The sequence below is a fragment of the Cherax quadricarinatus genome, chromosome 17 (genome assembly GCF_038502225.1).
Source record: "Cherax quadricarinatus isolate ZL_2023a chromosome 17, ASM3850222v1, whole genome shotgun sequence".
In the NCBI taxonomy this organism is placed as follows: Eukaryota; Metazoa; Arthropoda; class Malacostraca; order Decapoda; family Parastacidae; genus Cherax; species Cherax quadricarinatus.
This window is the reverse complement of record NC_091308.1, coordinates 48,772,714-48,798,190: the sequence shown is the minus strand read 5'-3', so window position 1 is coordinate 48,798,190 and position 25,477 is coordinate 48,772,714. Positions and strand designations below refer to the sequence as shown.

Genomic DNA, 25,477 nt, shown 5'->3' with positions numbered 1-25,477 from the left:
CTACTATAACTTCCATTATTTTTACTGAAACCTGGCTCATACCAGATTTGGCAGACATATTTACCATACCTGGTTACACAGCCATACATAACTGCAGGCCCGACCAACTAGGAGGAGGCACTGCCATCTATTACTCTGATGAACTGTAATGTATGAAATTTACTTGCACAAGGAACGACACTGGTGAATATATAATAGCTAAATTCACATCAAAAACCTAAAAAATCCTACAACAGTTGGAGCAGTCTACAGATTACCACACACAAGTACTTACACTTTTAGTGGTAACCTTAGAAACATGATAAATGAGTCAGAGTTAACCCTTTCAGGGTGCAAGGCCAAAATTTGAAGGGGTGCCCCAGTGTCCAAGAAATTTTGAAAAAAAAAAAAAAAAAAAAATTTCATACAGAATTAAAGACAATATTTTTGTGACGGTAATAAAACAAAAAAAAAATCTGATCAATACTTACCGAGATACAGTGGCGGGAAGTTGACCCAAAATGACCGGGTGGCGGCAACATCAGCGACTTCCGCAAAATCCCATTTTTTTATTTTATGTTCTTTATGCTTTTTTCTTTTCATTTCTAATTTTTTATTCTTTTTCTAGTAACATTTGTGGTCTGTGAGACCAGTATAATGTATATTGTATAAGTGTACACTCATTGTATTCAACACAATAACTGCACTAATTTGTTTATCATTATATTGCTTACAAAACTTGTTTACAAGTTTATTGTAAAAAAATGATGAAAATATTAGTGTGGTTATTGTGTTGAATACAACGGTACCATATAGTACTATATGGTACAATGGTGCCATAGGGTGCAATGGTACCATATGGTACAGTGGTACAATATGGTACACTGGCACCAAATGATACAATGGTACCATATGGTAGAATATGGTACAATGGTACCATATGGTACAATGGTACCATATGGTGCAATGATACCTTATGGTACCATATGGTGCAATGGTACCTTATGGTACCATATGGTGCAATGGTACCATATGGTGCAATGGTACCATATGGTACAATGATACCATACAGTTCATTGTACCATATGGTACACTGTACCATATGGTACTATATGGTACTGTTGTATTCAACACAATAAACACACTAATATTTTCATCATTATTTCATTTACAATAGTTGTTTACAACAAAAACATGCAAAAATGTTGTATATAAGTAATGTTCTATTATATACATGTATTTACAAATGAGGAATTGTTAAATGTTGATGAAGATAGGGAAGCTGTGATTTCGTGTATAGGGCAAGGAGGAATAACATCTTGTAGGAGTGAGGAAGAGCCAGTTGTGAGTGTGGGGGAAGTTCGTGAGGCAGTAGGTAAAATGAAAGGGGGTAAGGCAGCCGGGATTGATGGGATAAAGATAGAAATGTTAAAAGCAGGTGGGGATATAGTTTTGGAGTGGTTGGTGCAATTATTTAATAAATGTATGGAAGAGGGTAAGGTACCTAGGGATTGGCAGAGAGCATGCATAGTTCCTTTGTATAAAGGCAAAGGGGATAAAAGAGTGCAAAAATTATAGGGGGATAAGTCTGCTGAGTATACCTGGTAAAGTGTATGGTAGAGTTATTATTGAAAGAATTAAGAGTAAGACGGAGAATAGGATAGCAGATGAACAAGGAGGCTTTAGGAAAGGTAGGGGGTGTGTCGACCAGGTGTTTACAGTGAAACATATAAGTGAACAGTATTTAGATAAGGCTAAAGAGGTCTTTGTGGCATTTATGGATTTGGAAAAGGCATATGACAGGGTGGATAGGGGGGCAATGTGGCAGATGTTGCAAGTGTATGGTGTAGGAGGTAGGTTACTGAAAGCAGTGAAGAGTTTTTACAAGGATAGTGAGGCTCAAGTTAGAGTATGTAGGAAAGAGGGAAATTATTTCCCAGTAAAAGTAGGCCTTAGACAAGGATGTGTGATGTCACCGTGGTTGTTTAATATATTTATAGATGGGGTTGTAAGAGAAGTAAATGCGAGGGTCTTGACAAGAGGCGTGGAGTTAAAAGATAAAGAATCACACACAAAGTGGGAGTTGTCACAGCTGCTCTTTGCTGATGACACTGTGCTCTTGGGAGATTCTGAAGAGAAGTTGCAGAGATTGGTGGATGAATTTGGTAGGGTGTGCAAAAGAAGAAAATTAAAGGTGAATACAGGAAAGAGTAAGGTTATGAGGATAACAAAAAAGATTAGGTGATGAAAGATTGAATATCAGATTGGAGGGAGAGAGTATGGAGGAGGTGAATGTATTCAGATATTTGGGAGTGGACGTGTCAGCGGATGGGTCTATGAAAGATGAGGTGAATCATAGAATTGATGAGGGAAAAAGAGTGAGTGGTGCACTTAGGAGTCTGTGGAGACAAAGAACTTTGTCCTTGGAGGCAAAGAGGGGAATGTATGAGAGTATAGTTTTACCAACGCTCTTATATGGGTGTGAAGCATGGGTGATGAATGTTGCAGCGAGGAGAAGGCTGGAGGCAGTGGAGATGTCATGTCTGAGGGCAATGTGTGGTGTGAATATAATGCAGAGAATTCGTAGTTTGGAAGTTAGGAGGAGGTGCGGGATTACCAAAACTGTTGTCCAGAGGGCTGAGGAAGGGTTGTTGAGGTGGTTCGGACATGTAGAGAGAATGGAGCGAAACAGAATGACTTCAAGAGTGTATCAGTCTGTAGTGGAAGGAAGGCGGGGTAGGGGTCGGCCTAGGAAAGGTTGGAGAGAGGGGGTAAAGGAGGTTTTGTGTGCGAGGGGCTTGGACTTCCAGCAGGTATGCATGAGCGTGTTTGATAGGAGTGAATGGAGACAAATGGTTTTTAATACTTGACGTGCTGTTGGAGTGTGAGCAAAGTAACATTTATGAAGGGGTTCAGGGAAACCGGCAGGCCGGACTTGAGTCCTGGAGATGGGAAGTACAGTGCCTGCACTCTGAAGGAGGGGTGTTAATGTTGCCATTTAAAAACTGTAGTGTAAAGCACCCTTCTGGCAAGACAGTGATGGAGTGAATGATGGTGAAAGTTTTTCTTTTTCGGGCCACCCTGCCTTGGTGGGAATCGGCCAGTGTGATAATAAAAAAAAAAATATTTACAAATGTACAGCCACTCGACATGTTCCTTGAGGTGGATGATAAAGCGCTTTCTTGGAAACTGCCGAGTCACTAGCTAGCTTGCATCGTCACTCACTCAATCTTGGCTGGTGCCTGGTGGCAGCATCATCTGTAACTGACCATATGGTACATGGTATCATATGTTACAGGGTACCATATGGTGCAGGGTACCATATGGTGCAGGGTACCATATGGTGCAGGACACCATATGGTACAGGACACCATATGGTACAGGACACCATATGGTACAGGACACCATATGGTACAGGACACCATATGGTACAGATACAGGGATCCCTATGGAAATAAGTCACCCTGACTTTTTTGGGTTATCCTAGGATTTTATACATATGCTGCTATGTATGATCTATGTAACTATTTGTGTACACCTGAATAAACTTACTTAAGCACATGTGACATCCTAAGTTTATTTAGGTATACACAAATAAAGTTACATAGAATATCATACATAGCAGCATATGTTTGGAGAACCTAGGATAACCCAAAAAAGTCAGACAGACTTATTTCCATTAGGGTCCCTGTACCCTGTACCATATGGTACAATGTATATGGTATAATGTACCATATGATACAATGTACTATATGGTACATTGTACCATATGGTACATTGTACCATATGGTACTATTGTACCATATGATACCACTGTATGACATGGCACCATTGTACCATATGGTACAATGGTACCATATAATTCAAAACCATAGAATTCCTCTTCAGATCCACTTCTATCAGTCTTAGAACTGTAAGTTGTGAAGAGGAGAGTCAGAATTTGCCAGGAGAGTGAGTGGGAAGTGAGAGCTTCCTTGCCATCAGGCATAATGCACAAAGCACTTTGGTGGCGTTCGCACAAAGCTATGCAGGCATCCAGATTTTTTCTATAGTGCACACACTGACCACCCAAACCCATTCTCTCAGATGTAGGCCTACCAGCCTTCTTGTGCTAAATTTGATGCCGCTAGAATTTTGGCGTAGATCTACAGTTTGGACCCTCAACATAAAGCTGTACATCTACGGCACGGACCCTGAAAGGGTTAAATAAACATCACCTGATACTTACAGGAGACTTCAACATAAACCTCATCTAAGCAACTGGCCCTCCAGTAGCTGATTTCACAAACATTATGTACAACTGCTTGTTATTACCTTCTATAACTAAGCCAAAAAGAACTTCTGAGACAAATGCCTCATTACTTGACCATATCTGGACCAACACAATACTGTATCTCCACTACAAGCAGGTATAATCACAGACAACACTACAGACCACTATCCCACCTCTCTCATAACCAACTTATGTAACCTGCCTGAAGACTCGAGAAAGATCTCATTTCACCTGCATTATGAGCCATCAGTAAATAATTTAATATTAGCACTAGGTGACATTGGCAGAGAGAGCTAGCTGACAGCAATAATATTGACAAAAATGTCAAAACATTTTTACATAAAACCCTAAACCTCTATAACATGCATTGTCCAATCAAACCAAAGCACATCACAGCAAAGAGACTAAACAGTTCATGGCTAACAAATAGCATCCTCAAATCCATTGTTAAATGTACCAATTTGAAAACTGATCAGATTAGGCATGATTACTAAAGAACTGGCTAAACGATACACATCAATACTCACAAAACTAATACGAAAATCAAAGCAAATGTATTACAAAAATAGATTTATTGAAATAAAAGGTGATATGAAAAAGATCTGGCAAACCCTCTCCAAAATTTTGGGCTCTAGAGAACTGTCTAGAAACAGAGATAAACTAAACTATACCAGATGAACGTCACATACAGCTTATAAACACGGCACCAAATTTAATGTCTTCTTCTCTACTGAATGATCAAAGCTAGCAAGCAAAATTCCTAGCTCAAATACCCAGCCGAAAGACTACCTCACTGGCAACTACCCAAATACTCTATATCTAGCTCCAATTAATTCTACTGAAGTCTCACTCATCATTAAATCATTAAAAAACAAAGCAGGAGATCTAGATAACTTGCCACCATTCATATATAAAAAAGCTGTTTATGTGCTGTCATCCATTACTGCAATACTGTTTAAAAAATCTATAGCATCCTCAACCTTCCCATCCATACTCAAGACAGCATGGGTTACTCCGATCCTCAAAAGAAATGATCTAAACGAATTGAACAACTATAGACCTACATCAAACTTGCCTTTACTTTCTAAAATATGCGAAAAAATAATTAACGATTTTACTCCTTCCTTACATCCAACAATATACTTAACCCCTGCCAGTTTGGGTTTAGACCAAAGAAAAGTACCAATGATATTATTATACATGTTTGAACTAATATATACAGCCCTCGATAAAAATAAATATCCTCTGGGGCTCTTCACTGACCTACGGAAAGCATTTGCTACAGTGGACCACAATCTCCTGCACCTAAAACTAAATCATTACAACATCAGAGGACATTCCCTCAATTACTTAAAATTTTATCTTAACGACAAACACCAGTATGTATACACAAATGGAGTCAACTCCGCTATCCAACCTGTAGCTGTAGGAGTACCCCAGGGTAGTGTCCTAGGCCCACTCCTCTTTCTCATCTAAATTAATGATCTCCCCAATGCATCCCAACTCCTTAAACGAGTTCTATTAGTGGATGACACTATTTATGTTTACTCTCACTCAAACCCAGCCATACTGAGAAACACTGTAAACAACGAGCTGCTAAAAATATATACTTAGATGATGACCAACAAACTCACTCTCAACATAGACAAAACATACTTCATGCTGTTTGGAAACAGAGCCTTAAATATCCAACTTAATATATTGATAAATGGTTTCCCTATTTCAAAACACACTGAGGGTAAATTTCTAGGTCTTCTCCTTGACTGTAATCTTAAATTTCTTTCCCATATCCAGCATATATCCAAGAAAATTTCAAAATCAGTAGGCATCCTTTCCAAGATACGATACTATGTACCGCAAATGACACTCCAGCTTAAAGCTATTAGTGAAATTGAAAGAAATTCAAAATATTTCTTTTCATATGCCAAAAACAAGGCAAATACCACATCTAGTATCGGGCCCTTACTCAGACAGGATGGGACTTACACAGACGACAACAAGGAAATGAGTGAAATATTGAAATCCCAGTACGACTCTGTGTTTAGTGAACCACTAATCGGTCTGAGGATCGACGACCCAAATGATTTCTTCATGAATGAGCCTCAAAACTCCATAAATGTATGCCAGATTTCCGACATTACCCTAACTCCGATAGATTTCGAAAAAGCCATTGACAACATGCCTATGCACTCAGCCCCGGGCCCAGACTCGTGGAACTATGTTTTCATTAAGAACTGCAAGAAACCCCTCTCGCGTGCCCTAAGTACACTATGGAGGAGGAGCTTGGACATGGGTGAAATTCCACAGTCACTTAAAACAACGGATATAGCCCCACTCCATAAAGGTGGCAGCAAAGCATTAGCTAAGAACTATAGACCAATAGCTCTGACATCCCACATCATAAAAATCTTTGAAAGAGTGCTAAGAAGCAGGATTGCAAATCACCTGGATTCCCAAAATCTGCACAATCCAGGGCAACATGGGTTTAGGGCAGGTCGCTCCTGCCTCTCACAACTACTGGATCACTATGACATGGCCTTGGATGCACTGGAAGAAAATCAGAATGCAGATGTAATATACACAGACTTTGCAAAAGCATTTGACAAATGCGATCATGGCGTAATAGCCCATAAAATACGTGCTAAAGGAATAACTGGGAAAGTGGGGAGATGGATCTTCAACTTCCTAACAAATCGAACACAAAGAGTAGTGGTCAACAGAGTTAAATCGGAGGCTGCCATAGTGAAGAGCTCTGTTCCACAAGGCACAGTACTCACCCCCATCTTATTCCTTATCCTCATATCAGACATAAACAGAGATATACACCACAGCACCGTATCATCCTTTGCGGATGATACTAGGATCTGCATGAGGCTGTCATCTGCTGAGGACGCGGTTAACCTCCAAGAAGATATAAACAAAGTTTTCCAGTGGGCAACGGTAAACAATATGATGTTCAATGAGGACAAATTCCAACTACTCCGTTATGGAAAACTGGAGGAGATAATAACTAGAACAGAGTATACTACTGACTCCGGCCATACAATAAAGCGGAAAAATAATGTAAGGGACCTGGGAGTAGTAATGTCTGAGGATCTCACTTTCAAGGATCACAACAGTGCCACGATCGCACGTGCAAAGAAAATGATAGGATGGATAATGAGAACTTTCAAAACGAGAGATGCCAAGCCCATGATGATCCTTTTCAAATCACTTGTTCTCTCTAGGCTGGAATACTGCTGTACATTAACATCTCCATACAAAGCAGGTGAAATCGCAGATCTAGAGAGTGTACAGAGATCCTTTACTGCACGTATAAGTTCTGTCAAGCACCTTAACTACTGGGAACGCTTGGAAGCACTTGACTTGTACTCGTTGGAATGCAGGAGGGAGAGATATATCATAATCTACACTTGGAAAATCTTGGAAGGAATGGTCCCAAATCTGCACACAGAAATCACTCCCTACGAAAGTAAAAGACTGGGCAGGCGATGCAAAATGCCGCCAATAAAAAGTAGGGGCGCCATTGGTACACTAAGAGAAAACACCATAAGTGTCCGGGGCCCAAAACTGTTCAACAGCCTCCCATCAAGCATTATGGGAATTGCCAATAAACCCCTGGCTGCCTTCAAGAGAGAGCTGGACAGATACCTAAAGTCAGTGCCAGATCAGCCGGGCTGTGGCTCGTACGTCGGACTGCGTGCGGCCAGCAGTAACAGCCTAGTTGATCAGGCCCTGATCCATCGGGAGGCCTGGTCATGGACCGGGCCGCGGGGGCGTTGATCCCCGGAATAACCTCCAGGTAACCTCCAGGTAACCTCCTTACCCTATACCACCAATATATCCCTACCTCACCTATGGTATTTGTGCCTGGGGATCAACCACAGCCAACTACCGTAAACCTTTAATAACTCAACAAAAAGCTGCTGTGTGGATGATTACCAGCTCCTGCGCTAGACAGCACACCCCACCACTTTTCAAAAGCCTGAACTTGCTAAATATAAGAGACATACACTCATATTATTGGGCCTACTGCATATACAGAACATTAAATTCCAATATAAACCCTCCACTTAAACTTCTCCTTCTTCTTCTTCTTCTGTTGGGTTTCAGGACCACTGACAACATACGCCGTATAAACTTCTCCTTGATAGCTACAACATAAGGCACTCTTCAACATCCTCTATGTCAGTCTCACACTGTGCAAAAATGCAATGCACACAAAGGGCCCGATGATCTGGAATTCACTACCTGAACCAGTGAAGGGTCCCCTGACTACTTATAAATTTAGGATTTTGATTAAAAATCATCTCATCTCTCAATAAATACTGAATAATTGTATCTCATAAGTTTATAACCTGTGATCCTATCAAACTTTGTTTTTTTAATTACATTACCTAATAGAATACTCCATTCTACTGAATGCTCAGCAACTCAGCAAATGACCATATGACCTGTCTTTGAAATACTCATTTGTTCATAATTGTTATTTGTTAACCATAATTTTTACCACTGAATATATCATAGCTTAGTTAATCTTAAGTTTATTTCAAGCCTGCTCGTAATGCTCTGCATACAAGGGGCTTTTGGCATGCTACACTTAACCACTGTATTTCTTTGTACTTCTGTATATCTTGTCCAAATTAATAATAAATAAATACTAACCAAACCAACCAAAACAACTTCTAATCAGTTATTATATTATATTATATGACCTCTAGTCTTTAAACATCTGCCAATCCATGAAATATTACTGCTTTAACCATTAACCCTTTGACTGTTTTCGACGTATAAATACGTCTTACGAGCCAATGTTTCTGACGTACATATACTCAATAATTCTAGCAGCTTCAAATCAAGCAGGAGAAAGCTGGTAGGCCCACATGTGAGAGAATGGGTCTGTGTGGTCAGTGTGCACCACATAAAAAAAATCCTGCAGCACACATTGCGTAATGAGAAAAAAAAACTGATCGTTTTTTTTTTAATAAAACGCCGACTTTGAGGTGTATTTTCGTATAGTATTTATCGTTGTATTCGCGTTTTCATGGTCTTAGGTGATAAAATGGGAAATATATTACAGAAATAGAGATGATTTTCATTACTTTGACGATGAAAACGACCTTGAAACTGAGCTCAAAGTAGCGGAAATGTTCGATTTTTACCAATGTTCAGGAGTAAATAAATCACACCACAAGTCCAATACACATCAACTGGGGAGTCTAATATTCTTTCACTAGTGCACTGATATTATTTATACCATTTTTACAATAATGCAGTAGTCTGCATAACAGTAAATTTTGTATTTTTGTATGAATAAAAAATCAAAATAGAAAGCAATAATAATATAAGAGGGGCCTAGAGATGTGACTAATGAACAGATCATATGTTATTTTAATGCCAGGAATGTCTACCTTGTTTATTCTGGACCCTATTTTGAAATTGGCATCTTTTTTAGTTTGCGTGAAATTGGCCAAATTGCTAATTTCTGACCACCATATTGGGTAGTCTAAATTAGTAAATGGGAGGTTTCTTGTACTCAGCTGATAGATAAAATGGAGTTCTAAAGAAATAGCTATGAGTTTGGTCAACTGGAACAATGGAATTGGCTGAAAATTGGGCTCAAAGTCGGCGAAATCGCCGATACGCATATGTCGCCGAGACCGCTAACTTCGCGGGAGCATAATTCCATGAGTTTTCGACCAAATTTCGAACTTTTGGTGTCATTACCATCGGGAAAAGATTCTCTTTCATTTCATAAGAAAAAATATTTTTTTTTCTTCAAAAATTGAGCGACATAGAATGACAATTTCAGAAAGGGGCCTGAAACAGTCAAAGGGTTAATTGTAATATTGTTTTAATTATGTGCAACTTCAAGATCATTATTCTTATAAACCTCCACCTTGACTACCTCGCATTAGTATTAAGATTAAATATATATTTTAATCAAATTTAACCACTCTTATCTTGTCTACATTTAACCCTTTGGGGGTCGACAGGTCCTCTCAGAGACTTGTTCTCAGGGTCAACCAAATTAAAAAAAAAAAAAAAAAAAATTATGAAAAAAGTTTTTTTCTAAACATTATAGGATAAACAAAAAATTTTTACCATTAATACTTACCGAGATATGGAGGCATGAAGTTGGCAAAAAAGGGGCACAATGTGGCAACATCGCCAAATGCCATCATCCGATATTCTTTTATTTACTGTTTTATGTACTATTTTCTATTATTTTTTCATTTTTCTTTTTCCAAGTAACTTTTATGGCCTGTGAGACCAACATGATCAGTATTTTGTAAGTTATTTCTTTTTCAATACTACACAATAAGGGTGTAAACATTGTTGTCATTGTTTTGTTTACAGTAAATATTTACACAAACAAATGATATGAAATGTTGTTTATTACTATTTTTCTATATTTTATATACGTACACATATACAGTCACAGGGAATGCTTCTAGAAGTTCTGCAGCCTGTGGAAGTCTTTGAAACATGGTGTCATGCACAGTGGTGTTTTACATTCCTCACGCATAAAACGAGTGTCTCTGCGTTGTTGTGGGCGTTTCCTTGTATGTGCACAGACGTAACACCTCTTCTGAGCCTTTTTCTTGAAAGCAGTAGCAGGCAGTTTTACCAGGAAGTGATCACCATACTTCAAACAAGAAGGAAGTTGTTGAAAATTTGGTGGGCGGTCTATTGCAGTTGTTCCTTGGTACTTGAATACTATTTGTCTGATGACAGACAAACAGAATTTGCCGTATTGTGGTTTGTTTCTGGTCCTCATCTTATACATATTACAAGCACTGAGCATGGAAATGTCCAGAAGATGGAAAAAGAGTTTTATGTACCACTTATAACTCTTGCGAACACAATCAGCAAACCCAATCTGTATGTCACATTTGTCCACTGAACGCATACTGAGGGTGTAATCAATCACAGCTGTAGGTTTTAGAACGGGTTCATTGCTCTCTCTATGCTGCCTGACAGTGTCTGCCATTTCATTAGGGTGAACTGATGACAACAGTGTGACATCTCGTTTGTCATGCCACCGAAATGCCATGATGTCATTGACAGCAAACGCCTGCACCTCACCTCTGATTGCCAGCATCAAACCTGGGCATATGTTCCCGATTTGCACCCACTGTGCCACACACATTTGTCATGTTCACTCGCAAAAAGTCACTGAGTGAAGGGCTTGTGTACCAGTTATCAGTATATAATATATGCCCCTTACCAAGGTATGGTTCTATCATTGTTCTAACCACATCACCAGAGATGCCCAATAACTTCCTGGTATTTTGCAATGTATAACTTCGTGTACACAATAAAATCCAATACCAGACCACTGTAACAATCACAAAGCACAAACAACTTTATACCAAAGCGTTTCCTCTTGCTTGGTATGTACTGCTTGAAAGAGAGTCTTCCTTTGAACAGAATCAAAGACTCATCAATTACAAGCTTCCTGAAGGGATAAAAATACATACTGAATTTCTCTTTCAGATACACAAACACATGCCTAATCTTATATAACCTGTCGTTTCTGTCAGGCCTGGTTTTGTCTGAGAAGTGAAGCATACGTAACAGTAGCACAAATCTATTCACTGGCATTATATCACTGAAACCTGGGGTTGCAATCAGGCGGTCTGTTGACCAGTATGATTTCACTCTGTGCTTATACACGTGGCATAAGCATTATTGTGGCAAAGAAAATATGCATCTCAGCCACAGCTGTCTCCTTCCACTGGTGTAGATGTAATTTTGGTGAAAGTATTGTGTTCGCCATGGTGTACTCGTAGTATGTGTTGCTTTCCTTGACAATACTTTCCATCAGGGGTTCATCAAAGAATAACTCGAAACATTCCAGTTCAGTGGCATTGTTCCCAAGTGTACAACATGGCCGTATTCCACTTTGGCTGTCATCAAACTGGTGGGGATTTGAAACAAAATTGACAGCTTCCTGCCAATCCCAGGTGCAGTCTGCTGGTGGGCACTGGACAATGACAGGTGGTTGTGGTTGTGGAGGCTGGTGTGGTGGGTGGGTGGGGGATGGTGGCCTTTGTTGTAGATCAGCTGAGGCAGTGGCGTGGGTGGCAGCATGGGTGGCAGCATGGCCCACTGCTGGTGCCTCACAGCCAGCACCACCTTTACCACCACCATGCACATTTTCCATCCCAATTGCAACACTATCATCGTCATTTTCTCTGTCTGTTCCTGTTGTACAGCCACGGGATGTACTCCGAGATGTACTCCTTTCCCTTGGATTAGCATATGGCACACTACCAGAGCGCATATATCGTCGTATATACTGACACTTCACTGGGGAATACTGCACTTCACTATCACTACTGGAACTAGTTTGAGGAGCTTGTAGTTCATAATCACTATCGCTATCATCACAAATGCTCACATCTGAGTCTGGGATTTGGGAAAATAGGAGTTTCCTCTTTGATTCTGGTACAACTGAACATGAACAAGACGGCCCAGCACCAGAGGTGGAAGGCTGAGGGTCGTCTGGGTTTTCCTCACTATTACCGATATTATGATCATTAGTTTCGGTCAAAACCTCACCAAAACCTTGAAACTCATCTTCACTGTCACTTCCATCTATATTAGAACTGTCACTGGGGAACAAAAGTGTCCCAATTCGCCAAGGAGTGAGGAATTTCTTACCGCGAGGCATGGTGGACATTGTTTACTAAGATGGCATTCCCACAATGCACCACTGGGTCCCAGATTTTTTTCTACCGTGCACACCCACCACACAGACCCATTCTCTCACATCTAGGCCTACCAGCCTTTTCCCGCGAGATTTGACGGAGCTAGAATTTATGTGTACTAGTACGTCAAAAACCCCTGTGCGTAAGCTGTACTAGTACATCCGAAACCCCCAAAGGGTTAAGTACAGTGGAACTCCGGTTTTCATACTTAATCCGTTCCAGAAGGTCTGTCTGAAGCCAAAACATATGAAAACTGAATTAATATTTCCCATAAGAAATAATGTAAATACAATTAATTTGTTCCACACACCTAAAAATATTAACAAAAAATACATTTTTTAACCATTTCAGGGTCCAGAGGCCAAATTTCGAAGTGTGCACCAGTGTCCAAGAATATTCAAAAAATAATTGTTATTTTTCTTATGTAATGGTAGAGAATCTTTTTCTGAAGGTAATAAAACAAAAAGTACGAAATTTGATGGAAAATTGATGTGTCAGCAATATTTATGCATCGGCTATTTTGCCGACTTTGACTCCCATTTTAGGCCAATTACATTATTCCAGTTGACCAAATTCTTAGATATTTCACTAGTATTACTTCTATTCTATCAATTGAGCACAAGAAGTTGCCATGTCAACTATTTCAACTACAAAATAAAGTGATCGGAAATTGGTAATTTGGCCAATTTAATGCAAAGTTCAAAATATCCCAATTTCAAAATAGGGTCCAGAATAAACAATGTAGGCATTCCTGGCACTAAACTAACATTTCCTCTGTTCATCAGTTTTGTTTTGAGGCTTTACAAATGAATTCCATTTTGATTTTTTATTCATATAATGAATTTTTATTCAAACCAAAAAATATAAGGTTTACTGTTACGCAATATTTTAATTGTATAAATATCATCACCACATTGTGTGAATTTATATTAGACCCACCAGCTGGCGTGTATTAGACGTGTGAGGTCGTTTGTTTACTCTTGAACATCGGCAAAAATTTAACATTTCCGCTACTTTGAACTCAGTTTCAAGCCATTTCTAGTGCTAAACCCAATCAAAATCAACTCTATTTCTGTAATATATCTTCCATTCTATCAAATGAGACCAAGAAATCGCAAATACAACTATAAAAAACATACGAAAAAACACTGCAAAGTCACTGTTTTAATCGAAAATCACGGTCTCAGTTTTTTCTCTCATTATACACTGTGTGCTGCAGGATTTGTTTTATGTGGTGCACACATACCACATAGATGTATTCTCTCATAATTAGGCCCAAATTTACCACTCACAGCTTATCAGAGTGAGCTGAGCTCATGGCGTAGATCTACGGTTTGGACCCTGAACTTAAATCCATAGATCCACGGCACGGACCCTGAAAGGGTTAAAGTGCAGGCATCATACTTCCCATTTCTAGAACTCAAGTCCGGCTATATAAAAATAACCGGTTTCCCTGAATCCCTTCACTAAACATTACCCTGCTCACACTCCAACAGTTCGTCAGGTCCCAAACACCATTCGTCTCCATTCACTCCTGCTTAACACGCTCATGCACGCTTGCTGGAAGTCCAAGCCCCTCCCCACAAAAATTCCTTTACCCCCTCCCTCCAACCTTTTCGAAGATGACCCCCCTGCTCCACCTTTCTTCCCCTGCAGATTTATACGCTCTTCATGCCATTCAACTTTGATCCATTCTCTCTAAATGACCAAACCACCTTAACAACCCCTCTTCAGCCCTCTGACTAAGACTTTTATTAACTCCACACCTCCTAATTTCCACACTCCGAATTTTCTGCATAATATTTACACCACACATTGCCCTTTGACAGGACATCTCCACTGCCTCCAACCGTCTCCTCGCTGCAGCATTTACAACCCAAGCTTCACATCCAAATAAGAGTGTTGGTATCACTATACTTTCATACACTCCCTTCTTTGCCTCCATAGATAACGTTTTTTGTCTCCACATATACCTCAATGCACCACTCACCTTTTTTCCTACATCAATTCTACGATTAACCTCATCCTTCATAAATCCATCCGCTGACACGTCAACTCCCAAATATCTGAAAACTTTCACTTCCTCCATACTGCAAGAAACTGTTTGTGTGCTACTTGCTGATAAAACATTGCTAATCTGAATTTATCACGGTCGTAATTACTGTAATTTATGAATAGCTTATTTCCAAGATAATCGATGAAAACGAGCACACACCGAAAAAAATATCGAGAAAATAAGTCACTGATAACAAAAAAAGGCACAATACCGTGACTGGAACGATACACAAATAACCCGCACATAAAAGAGAGAAGCTTATGACGACGTTTTGGTCCGACTTGGACCATTGACAAAGTCACACTAACCAGAGGTGGAGCAGGATGGATATATATATATATATATATATATATATATATATATATATATATGGAGGAGGAGGAGGAGGAGGAGGAGGAGGAGGAGGTGGTGGTGGTGGTGGTGGTAGTGGTAGTAGTAGTAGTAGTAGTAGTAGTGGTAGTAGTAGTAGTAGTAGTAGTAGTAGTGGTAGTAGTAGTGGTAGTAGTAGTGGTAGTAGTAGTGGTAGTAGTAGTGGTAGTAGTAGTGGTAGTAGTAGTGGTAGTAGTAGTGGTAGTAGTAGTGGTAGTAGTAGTGGTAGTAGTAGTGGTAGTGGTAGTAGTAGTAGTAGTGGTAGTGGTGGTGGTAGTAGTAGTAGTAGTGGTGGTAGTAGTAGTAGTAGTAGTGGTGGTAGTAGTAGTAGTGGTGGTAGTAGTAGTAGTAGTAGTAGTAGTAGATAATACCGACAAGATGAAATTAAGACACATGCACAACACCCGGGCATCCCCATCATAGATGTTTCGCCATCCAGTGGCTGGCTGGATGGCGAAACGTCCACAACAAAGACAACCAGACGCCGCACATGTGTCTTAATTGCATCAGTAGTTGTAGTAGTAGTAGAAGAAGAAGAGGTAGTAGTAGTGGTAGAAGTGGGAAATAAAAAGGACGAGCCAGTCAAATACAAAGGAAGGGGAGCACTGCAAGAGAGCTAGGTGCCCACAGAGGGAGAGCAAGCGCACAGAGGTGCGTGAAAGGGAAGTGGTGAAATAAATGAAGAAGGAACAGAAACACGAGACATGAGAGAGAAAAAGACAACCTAGAAGAGCAAAGGAAAGAGGAAAGGGGAAGAGGAAGAAGAAAAAGAAAGAAAAAAAGAAAGAAAAAATGAGGATTCTTTTTTTCTTTTTCTTTTTTTCTTTCTTTTTCTTCTTCCTCTTCCCCTTTCCTCTTTCCTTTGCTCTTCTAGGTTGTCTTTTTCTCTCTCATGTCTCGTGTTTCTGTTCCTTCTTCATTTATTTCACCACTTCCCTTTCACACACCTCTGTGCGCTTGCTCTCCCTCTGTGGGCATCTAGCTCTCTTGCAGTGCTCCCCTTCCTTTGTATTTGACTGGCTCGTCCTTTCTATTTCCCACTTCTACCACTACCTCTTCTTCTACTACTACTACTACAACTACTGATGAAATTAAGACACATGTGCGGCGTCTGGTTGTCTTTGTTGTGGACGTTTCGCCATCCAGTGGCTGGCTGGATGGCGAAACGTCTATGATGGGGATGCCTGGGTGTTGTGCATGTGTCTTAATTTCATCTTGTCAGTATTATATACAACTCTTGTACTACTACTACTACTACCACCACCTCTTCCTGCCTATATATAGCCATCCTGCTCCACCTCTGGTTAGTGTGACTTTGTCAATGGTCCAAGTCGGACCGAAACGTCGTCGTAAGCTTCTCTCTTTTATGTGCGGGTTATTTGTGTAAGTCACTGACTTTATTGGGCTATCCTAGGTTCTCTGACGAAGACTGATTACAAGGCAAGGGTCTTTGTTAGGTGTACACAAACAACAGGAAGTGAGGAAATTTGGTGCGTGCAAAAAATGGGGCAGAATGTGAAAATTGGCACAGCAGTGCTTGTTCGGCACCTGATTATGTGTTCGTGACCAGACGCAAAAATTTGGTGAATTTATTGGTCATTAACCGATTTGTTCATGTTCGAAAGCATTCGTGAGCAGAGGTTCCACTGTACTAGGATTAGTATGCCCGAAATGCCCCAGCATGATAATGCTGAGGCATTATAATGACATTGTAACCTTTACAAAGAAATAAAATCTTTTATTCAAATTTTCTTTATTATTTTTTAACCCTTTCAGGGTCCAAAGGCCAAATTTCAAAGTGTGCACCAGTGTCCAAGAATTTTCAAAAAATAATTTTGTTATTTTTTCTTATGAAATGGTATAGTATCTTTTTCTGAAGGTAATAAAACAAAAACTACGAAATTTGATGGAAAACTGACAAAATTATGCTCTCGCGAATTTTGATGTGTCAGCAATATTTACACATCAGCGATTTTGCCAACTTTGACTCCCATTTTAGGCCAATTATATTACTCCAGTCGACCAAATTCTTAGCTATTTCACTAGTATTACTTCTATTCTATGAATTGAGCACAAGAAATCGCCAAGTCAACTGTTTCAACTACAAAATAAAGTGATTGGAATTTGGTAATTTGGCCAATTTAATGCAAAGTTCAAAATATTCTAATTTCAAAATAGGGTCCAGAATAAACAATGCAGGCATTCCTGGCACTAAATTAACATTTCCTCTGTTCATTAGTTTCATTTTCAGGCTTTACAAATTAATTCCAATTTGATTTTTTATTCACATAATGAATTTTTATTCAAACCAAAAAATAGAAGATTTACTGTTATGCAATACTGTAATAATTGTATAAATAATATCACCACATTTGAGAAAGTATATTAGACCCACCAGCTGGTGTGTATTAGATGTGTGGGATCATTTGTTTACTCTTGAACATCGGCAAAAATTTAACATTTCCACTACTTTGAGCTCAGTTTCAACCCATTTCCACTATTAAAACCAATCAAAATCATTTCTATTTCTGTAATATGTCTTCCATTCTATCAAATGAGACCATGAAATCACAAATACAGTGAACCCGCGACCAGCGATGGCATCGATTAACGATAAATCAGACTAGCGATACATTTTAACACAAAAATTTTGCCTCGACTAGCGCTTAAAAACCCGACCAGCGCTATTTGATCCGTACCATACACATCCACTTTGGCCTGAGCATGCCTCACTTGTCCCTTGGGTGCCAGTGTTTACAAGCCAGCCAGCCACCGCGGTCGCTTCCAAACATACAACAACTGGAACATTTCATATTATCACAGCCTTTGCAGTGATTGCACCTGGAAAATAAGTCACCATGGGCCCCAAGAAAGCTTCTAGTGCCAACCCTACAGCAAAAAGGGTGAGAATTACTATGGAGATGAAGAAAGAGATCATTGCTAAGTATGAAAGTGGAGTGCGTGTCTCTGAGCTGGTCAGGTTGTATAATAAACCCCAACCAACCATCGCTACTATTGTGGGCAAGAAAACGGCAATCAAGGAAGCTGTTCTTGCTAAAGGTGCAACTATGTTTTCGATACTGAGATCTCAAGTGATAGAAGATGTTGAAAGACTGTTATTGGCGAGGATAAACGAGAAACAGATAGCAGGAGACAGCATCTCTCAAGCGATCACATGTGAAAAGGCTAGGAAGCTGCATGACGATTTAATTAAAAAAATGCCAGCAACTAGTGATGTGAGTGAATTTAAGGCCAGCAAAGGTTGGTTTGAGAGATTTAAGAAGCGTAGTGGCATTCATAGTGTGATAAGGCATGGTGAGGCTGCCAGTTCGGACCACAAAGCGGCTGAAAAATATGTGCAGGAATTCAAGGAGTACATAGACAGTGAAGGACTGAAACCTGAACAAGTGTTTAATTGTGACGAAACAGGCCTGTTTTGGAAGAAAATGCCAAGCAAGACGTACATTACTCAGGAGGAAAAGGCACTCCCAGGACATAAGCCTATGAAAGACAGGCTTACTCTGTTGATGTGTGCCAATGCTAGTGGTGATTGCAAAGTGAAGCCTTTATTGGTGTATCACTCTGAAACTCCCAGAGTGTTCAGGAAAAACAATGTCCTCAAGGCTAATTTGTGTGTGCTGTGGAGGGCAAACAGTAAGGCATGGGTCACTAGGGACTTTTTCTATGACTGGTTACACCATGCATTTGCCCCCAATGTGAAAAATTACCTAATTGAAAAGAAATTAGACCTTAAGTGCCTCCTGGTATTAGACAATGCTCCTGGTCATCCTTCAGACTTGGCAGAGCGACTTTCTAGGGACATGAGCTTCATTAAGGTGAAGTTTTTGCCTCCTAATACCACTCCTCTCCTGCAGCCCATGGACCAGCAGGTTATTTCCAACTTCAAGAAACTGTACACAAAAGCTATGTTTGAAAGGTGCTTTGTAGTGACCTCAGAAACTCAACTGACTCTAAGAGAGTTTTGGAAAGATCATTTTACCATCCTCAATTGTGTAAACATTATAGGTAAGGCTTGGGAGGAAGTGACTAAGAGGACATTGAACTCTGCTTGGAAAAAACTGTGGCCAGAATGTGTAGACAAAAGGGATTTTGAAGGGTTTGAGGCTAACCCTAAGAATCCTATGCCAGTTGAGGAATCCACTGTGGCATTGGGGAAGTCCTTGGGGTTGGAGGTTAGTGGGGAGGATGTGGAAGAGTTGGTGGTGGAGGACAGTGAAGAACTAACCACTGATGAGCTGCTAGATCATCTTCAACAGCAAGAGGGCAGACCTGAGGAAACTGCTTCGGAGGAGGGGAGAGAGAAATTGAAGAAGTTGCCTACTTCTAAGATAAAGGAAATGTGTGCAAAGTGGCTTGAAGTGCAAACCTTTTTTGATGAAAATCACCCTGACACAGCTACTGCAAGCCGTGTTGGTAACCTGTACACTGACAATGTTGTGAACCACTTTAGGAAAGTCATAAAGGAACGAGTGGTACAGGTATCTATGGACAGATATGTTGTGCGACAGAAGTCCAGTGACTCTGAAGCTGGTCCTAGTGGCATTAAAAGAACAAGGGAAGTAACCCCAGAAAAAGACTTGCTGCCTCAAGTGCTAATGGAAGGGGATTCCCCTTCTAAACACTAACACCTCTCCCCTCCTCCCATCCCATCAATCATCACCAGATCTTCAATAAAGGTAAGTGTCATGTAACTGTGCATGTAATCTTCAGTTTATGTGTATTAAAATTAATATTTCATGTGGTAAAAAAATTTTTTTTTCAATACTTTTGGGTGTCTTGCATGGATTAATTTGATTTCCATTATTTCTTATGGGGAAAATTAACTTGACTAACGATAATTTTGACTAACGATGAGCTCTCAGGAACAGATTAATATCGCTGGTTGAGGGTCCACTGTACAACTATAAAAAACATATGAAAAAACAATGCAAAGTCGCTGTTTTAATAAAAAATTACAGTCTCAGTTTTTTTTCTCTCATTATGCACTGTGTGCTGCAGGATTTGTTTTATGTGGTGAACACATACCACATTGATCTATTCTCTCATATCTAGGCCCAAATTTACCGCTCACAGATTATCAAAGTGAGCCGAGCTCATGGCATAGATCTACAGTTTGGACCCTCAACGTATAGCCGTAGGTCTATGGCACGGACCCTCAAAGGGTTAATACAGGAATACCTTGGATCATGCAGTGAATGAAATATATTTAGTCAAATACAATGCAATTAAAGGTTGGCTAATTCAGGATACCTTTCATCAAGAGCTCTTTCATACAACAGCAATATCCTGGAAAAGATAAACCAGGTAAACATTTTTTGTCTACTATAGCATTTTTATAGTGAAGAGTAAACTTACTTGTGGGAATGTTTATGTGGCATGACTTGGTGCTGGATCAGATGTGTGCGGTGCTCCTGGTCACCAATCATGATGGGCACATCTGCAACTTGTGACTCATGTTTAGCTATGGCAGCCTCCAGGGCAGTACGCTCAGGGCTGCCCGCCATGTAACCTATATGTTACACCACGGTAAACACAACATTAATATTCCAAACATGTATTTAAAACAAATAATCTGGGCAAAATGCAATAAAAATAATTAAATATAAATTATAAAATTTAAAATAATAATTGTCACCATAGCAGTTCACGGGGTTATTTTGATAGTGATGTCAATGTACTTCTGGAAAGACAGTTGCTATTGACAGTGTGATAGTGAATGTATTTCCTCCTTTACCTTGGTGTAGAACAGCCAATATCTAAACAAAATTAGACTTAATTTTTGGAGTGATATGAGTAAACAGCAACAGGAACTTTAATTGAAATATGCTTAGAAAGAAGTTTAGCACAGTGCTAGACATATTTTAAGAGTATAAATAAGTACATATATGAGGTATGATGAAATGTTGATAAATTAGACACACATGTAACACTTGGGTATCTTTATTGAGGAAACGTTTAGCCACACAGTGGCTTCATCAGTCCACACAAAGAAAAATGGTGAAAAACAGGAGGAGTTTGAGGTAATCAGTCCCTCAGCCTTGAGTCAGTGTGATCACATCGACTCAAGGCTGAGGGACTGATTACCTCAAACTACTCCTGTACTTCACCATTCTCCTTTGAATGGACTGATGAAGCCACTGTGTGGCAAAACGTTTCCTCAATAAATTTACCCAAGTGTTACACATGTGTCTAATTTATCAACTTGTTGGCTCTCTGAACCATTCATCTACATCAGTGGTATTCACTGCGCGGCTCGCGATGACTCAATTCACGGCTCTCGAAAAATATATAAATTAATTAATAAGAAAAATGTATAGAAAAATAATTTTTCCAAGTAAGATACATATTTTCATGAGGTGAGATGGAAGACGAAGTCACAGTAAGAGATAACATTCAAACATCCCTACCCTAGTCGTACAGAAATCATGCGTGTCCACTACGGGAAACTGATCAGGGACACGTCTAGCTCTAGGCGTCGGTGGTCTCACTGAATCAGTTGAGTTCAAGCTTTTGGGGGAGACTGGACGTATTTCGTTACTCTTGGAGATTTGTGTTTGAAAATAGGCAACAGATATTTGAGACTGCGGCAACATATATGAAAGTAACGACTTAACTGTTGCTGCTTGTGGAAGCTAGCTGCGATGGGCTAGTTTTACTTGAAACCAAAGTGCAGTCAAGTAGTGTCCATTATGATGGATTGATTTGTGGTTAAACAAAAACGCAATAGTGATGAACAGCCATCCCAGTGACAAACTACAAGTATTCCATGACAAGAGTTAAGCAGTAGCTAGCACACTTCCGCTCATCACAGCATTAAGTAAGTTTGGTCTTTATTTTGCTATTAATAACAAGATATCCAGGCTAATATTACCATGTCTAATTTTTCTCATTTACTATATTGAACTAGCTGACTAGCAGCTCAGTACTACTTAATTTATTTGAGTTACGCTAATTTGCAGTAGCTGCGGCTCTCTCAATCAATGTGTTTAACCAAAGTGGCTCTCTTGCAAAAATAGTGAATAACATTGATCTACATGATGAAATGTACATTGAGAGCAGTTTGCTACACTATATATTGCTAGCAATATATATCTGCCACTATATATATTTTGAGCTAGAGTAATCAGCTCACACACCGAGATTCAGGGGTCAATCCCTGGTACGGCTGAAAACATTAAGACATGTTTCCATAACACACCTGCTGTCCCAGCTCACTCATCAGTAAAATGAGTACCTGAGTGTTAGTCGACTGGTGTGGGTTGCATCCTGGGACAAAATTTACCTAATTTGCCCAAAATGCAATACAATACAATACTGTATTTGGACATGATACATAGTTGTAAAAGGAATTATAGTAGTTGGGTGTACATGCCAAAAGCCCCTTGTATGCAGAGCATTGTGGGCAGGCTTAAAATTAACTTAAAATTAACTAAGCAATGATAGATTAAGTGGTAAAAATTACTGTAAACAATTTACAATATGAAGTACAATTCAGTACAGTGGACCCTCGACCAACGATGGCATCATCTAACGTTGAATCCGACTAGCGATACATTTTAACGCAAAAATTTTGCCTCGACTAGCGCTAAAAAACTCGACCAACATGATTCGTTCCGTCTGAGATGCGTCCACTTGTGGCCAGTGTTTACAAGCCAGCCAGCCACTGCGGTCCCATCCAAACATACAATCGGAACATTTCATATTATCACAGCGCTTTTAGTGATTGCACCTGCAAAATAAGTCACCATGGGCCCCAAGAAAGCTTCTACTGCCAACCCTACAGCAAAAAGGGTGAGAATTACTATGGATATGAAGAAAGAGATCATTGCTAAGTATAAAAGTGGAGTGTGTGTCTCCGAGCTGGCCAGGTTGTACACAAAACCCCAATCAACCATCGCTACTATTGTGGCCAAGAAAACGGCAATCAAGGAAGCTGTTCTAGCCAAAGGTGCAACTATGTTTTCAAAACTGAGATCGCAAGTGATAGAAGATGTTGAGAGACTGTTACTGGTGTGGAGAAACGAAAAACAGATAGCAGGAGATAGCATCTCTCAAGCGATCATATGTGAAAAGGTTAGGAAGTTGCATGAGGAATTAATTAGTGTAGTAATTGCCATTACTACACTGCTAGTCAGGCTAATACCCTTCTCAGCATCAGCAAGAACATTACAGTCTTCAACTACAATGTTAGATCATTGAGTAAACACTATGATGACCTCACTGCACTACTTAAGTCTCTAAATGCTACTATAACTTTCATTATACTTACTGAAACCTGGCTCAGACAAGATCTGACAGACATATTTACCATACCTGGTTACACAGCCATACATAACTGCAGGCCTGACCAACTAGGAGGAGGCTCTGCCATCTATTACTCTGATGAACTATTATGTGTGAAATCAACTAATGTAAGGGACAAAAACAGTGAATATATAATAGCTAAATTCACATCAAGAACACTTAAGAAACCTATAACAGTTGGTGCAGTCTACAGACTACCACAATCAAACACTTACACATTTAGCAATAACCTTAGAAACATGATAATTGAGTTAGAGTTGAATAAACACCATCTGATACTAGCAGGAGATTTCAACATCAACCTTATCTAAGCAACTGACCCTCCAGTAGCTGATTTCACAAATGCTATGAACAACAGCTTATTGCTACCCACTATAACAAAGCCAACAAGAATCTCTGACACAAGTGTCTCGTTACTCGACCATATCTGGACCAACATAATATCCCCACTACAAGCAGGTATAACCACAGATAACACCACAGACCACTACAAGCAGGTATAACCACAGATAACACCACAGACCACTACAAGCAGGTATAACCACAGATAACACCACAGACCACTACAAGCAGGTATAACCACAGATAACACCACAGACCACTACAAGCAGGTATAACCACAGATAACACCACAGACCACTACAAGCAGGTATAACCACAGGTAACACCACAGACCACTACAAGCAGGTATAACCACAGGTAACACCACAGACCACTACAAGCAGGTATAACCACAGGTAACACCACAGACCACTACAAGCAGGTATAACCACAGGTAACACCACAGACCACTACAAGCAGGTATAACCACAGATAACACCACAGACTACTACAAGCAGGTATAACCACAGATAACACCACAGACCACTACAAGCAGGTATAACCACAGATAACACCACAGACCACTACAAGCAGGTATAACCACAGATAACACCACAGACCACTACAAGCAGGTATAACCAGAGATAACACCACAGACCACTACAAGCAGGTATAACCACAGACCACTACCCAACCTTTCTTATAACCAACTCATCTAAACTACCTCAAGAAACAAGAAAGATCTCATTTTGCCTGCATAATGAGACATTGATAAACAACCTAAAACTAGCTCTAGGTACCACTGATTGGCAGAGAGAGCTAGATGACAGTAATAATATCAATAAAGATATCAAAATTTTTTTACATAAAACCCTAAACCTCTACAACAAACATTGCCCAATCAAAACGAAACAGAACACAGAAAAGAGGCTAAACAGCCCCTGGCTAACTAGAAGTATCCTCAAATCTATTAATAAAAAACACCAAATTGAAAAAAGTTCAGATTAGGCTTAATTACTAAAGAATTTACTAAAAGATACACGTCAATACTCACAAAACTAATGTGAAAATCAAAGCAAATGTATTATGAAAACAGATTTAGTGAAATGAAAGGTGACATGAAAAGTACCTGGCAAACCCTCTCCAAAATTTTGGGCTCAAGGAAACCGACTGGAAACAGATAGACAGACTTAACTAAATCAGATGAACCTCCCATGCAACCTATAGACACGGCCGACAAATTTAATGTCTTCTTCTCTACTGTGGCCTGGTGGCTGAAGCTCCCGCTTCACACACGGAGGGCCCGGGTTCGATTCCCGGCGGGTGGAAACATTCGACACGTTTCCTTACACCTGTTGTCCTGTTCACCTAGCAGCAAATAGGTACCTGGGTGTTAGTCGACTGGTGTGGGTCGCATCCTGGGGGACAAGATTAAGG

General features: G+C 39.8%; 1 protein-coding gene across 1 annotated transcript in view; it reads right to left on the bottom strand.

Annotated features, from left to right (window-relative positions):
- P5CDh1 (delta-1-Pyrroline-5-carboxylate dehydrogenase 1) overlaps window positions 1-25,477 on the bottom strand; it is a 338,244-nt gene that overhangs the window by 292,859 nt on the left and 19,908 nt on the right. The window contains exon 4 of the mRNA XM_070086007.1: window positions 20,771-20,924. Within this exon, the coding sequence (XP_069942108.1) occupies window positions 20,771-20,924 (154 nt within the window). The remainder of the gene's footprint in view (window positions 1-20,770; window positions 20,925-25,477) is intronic.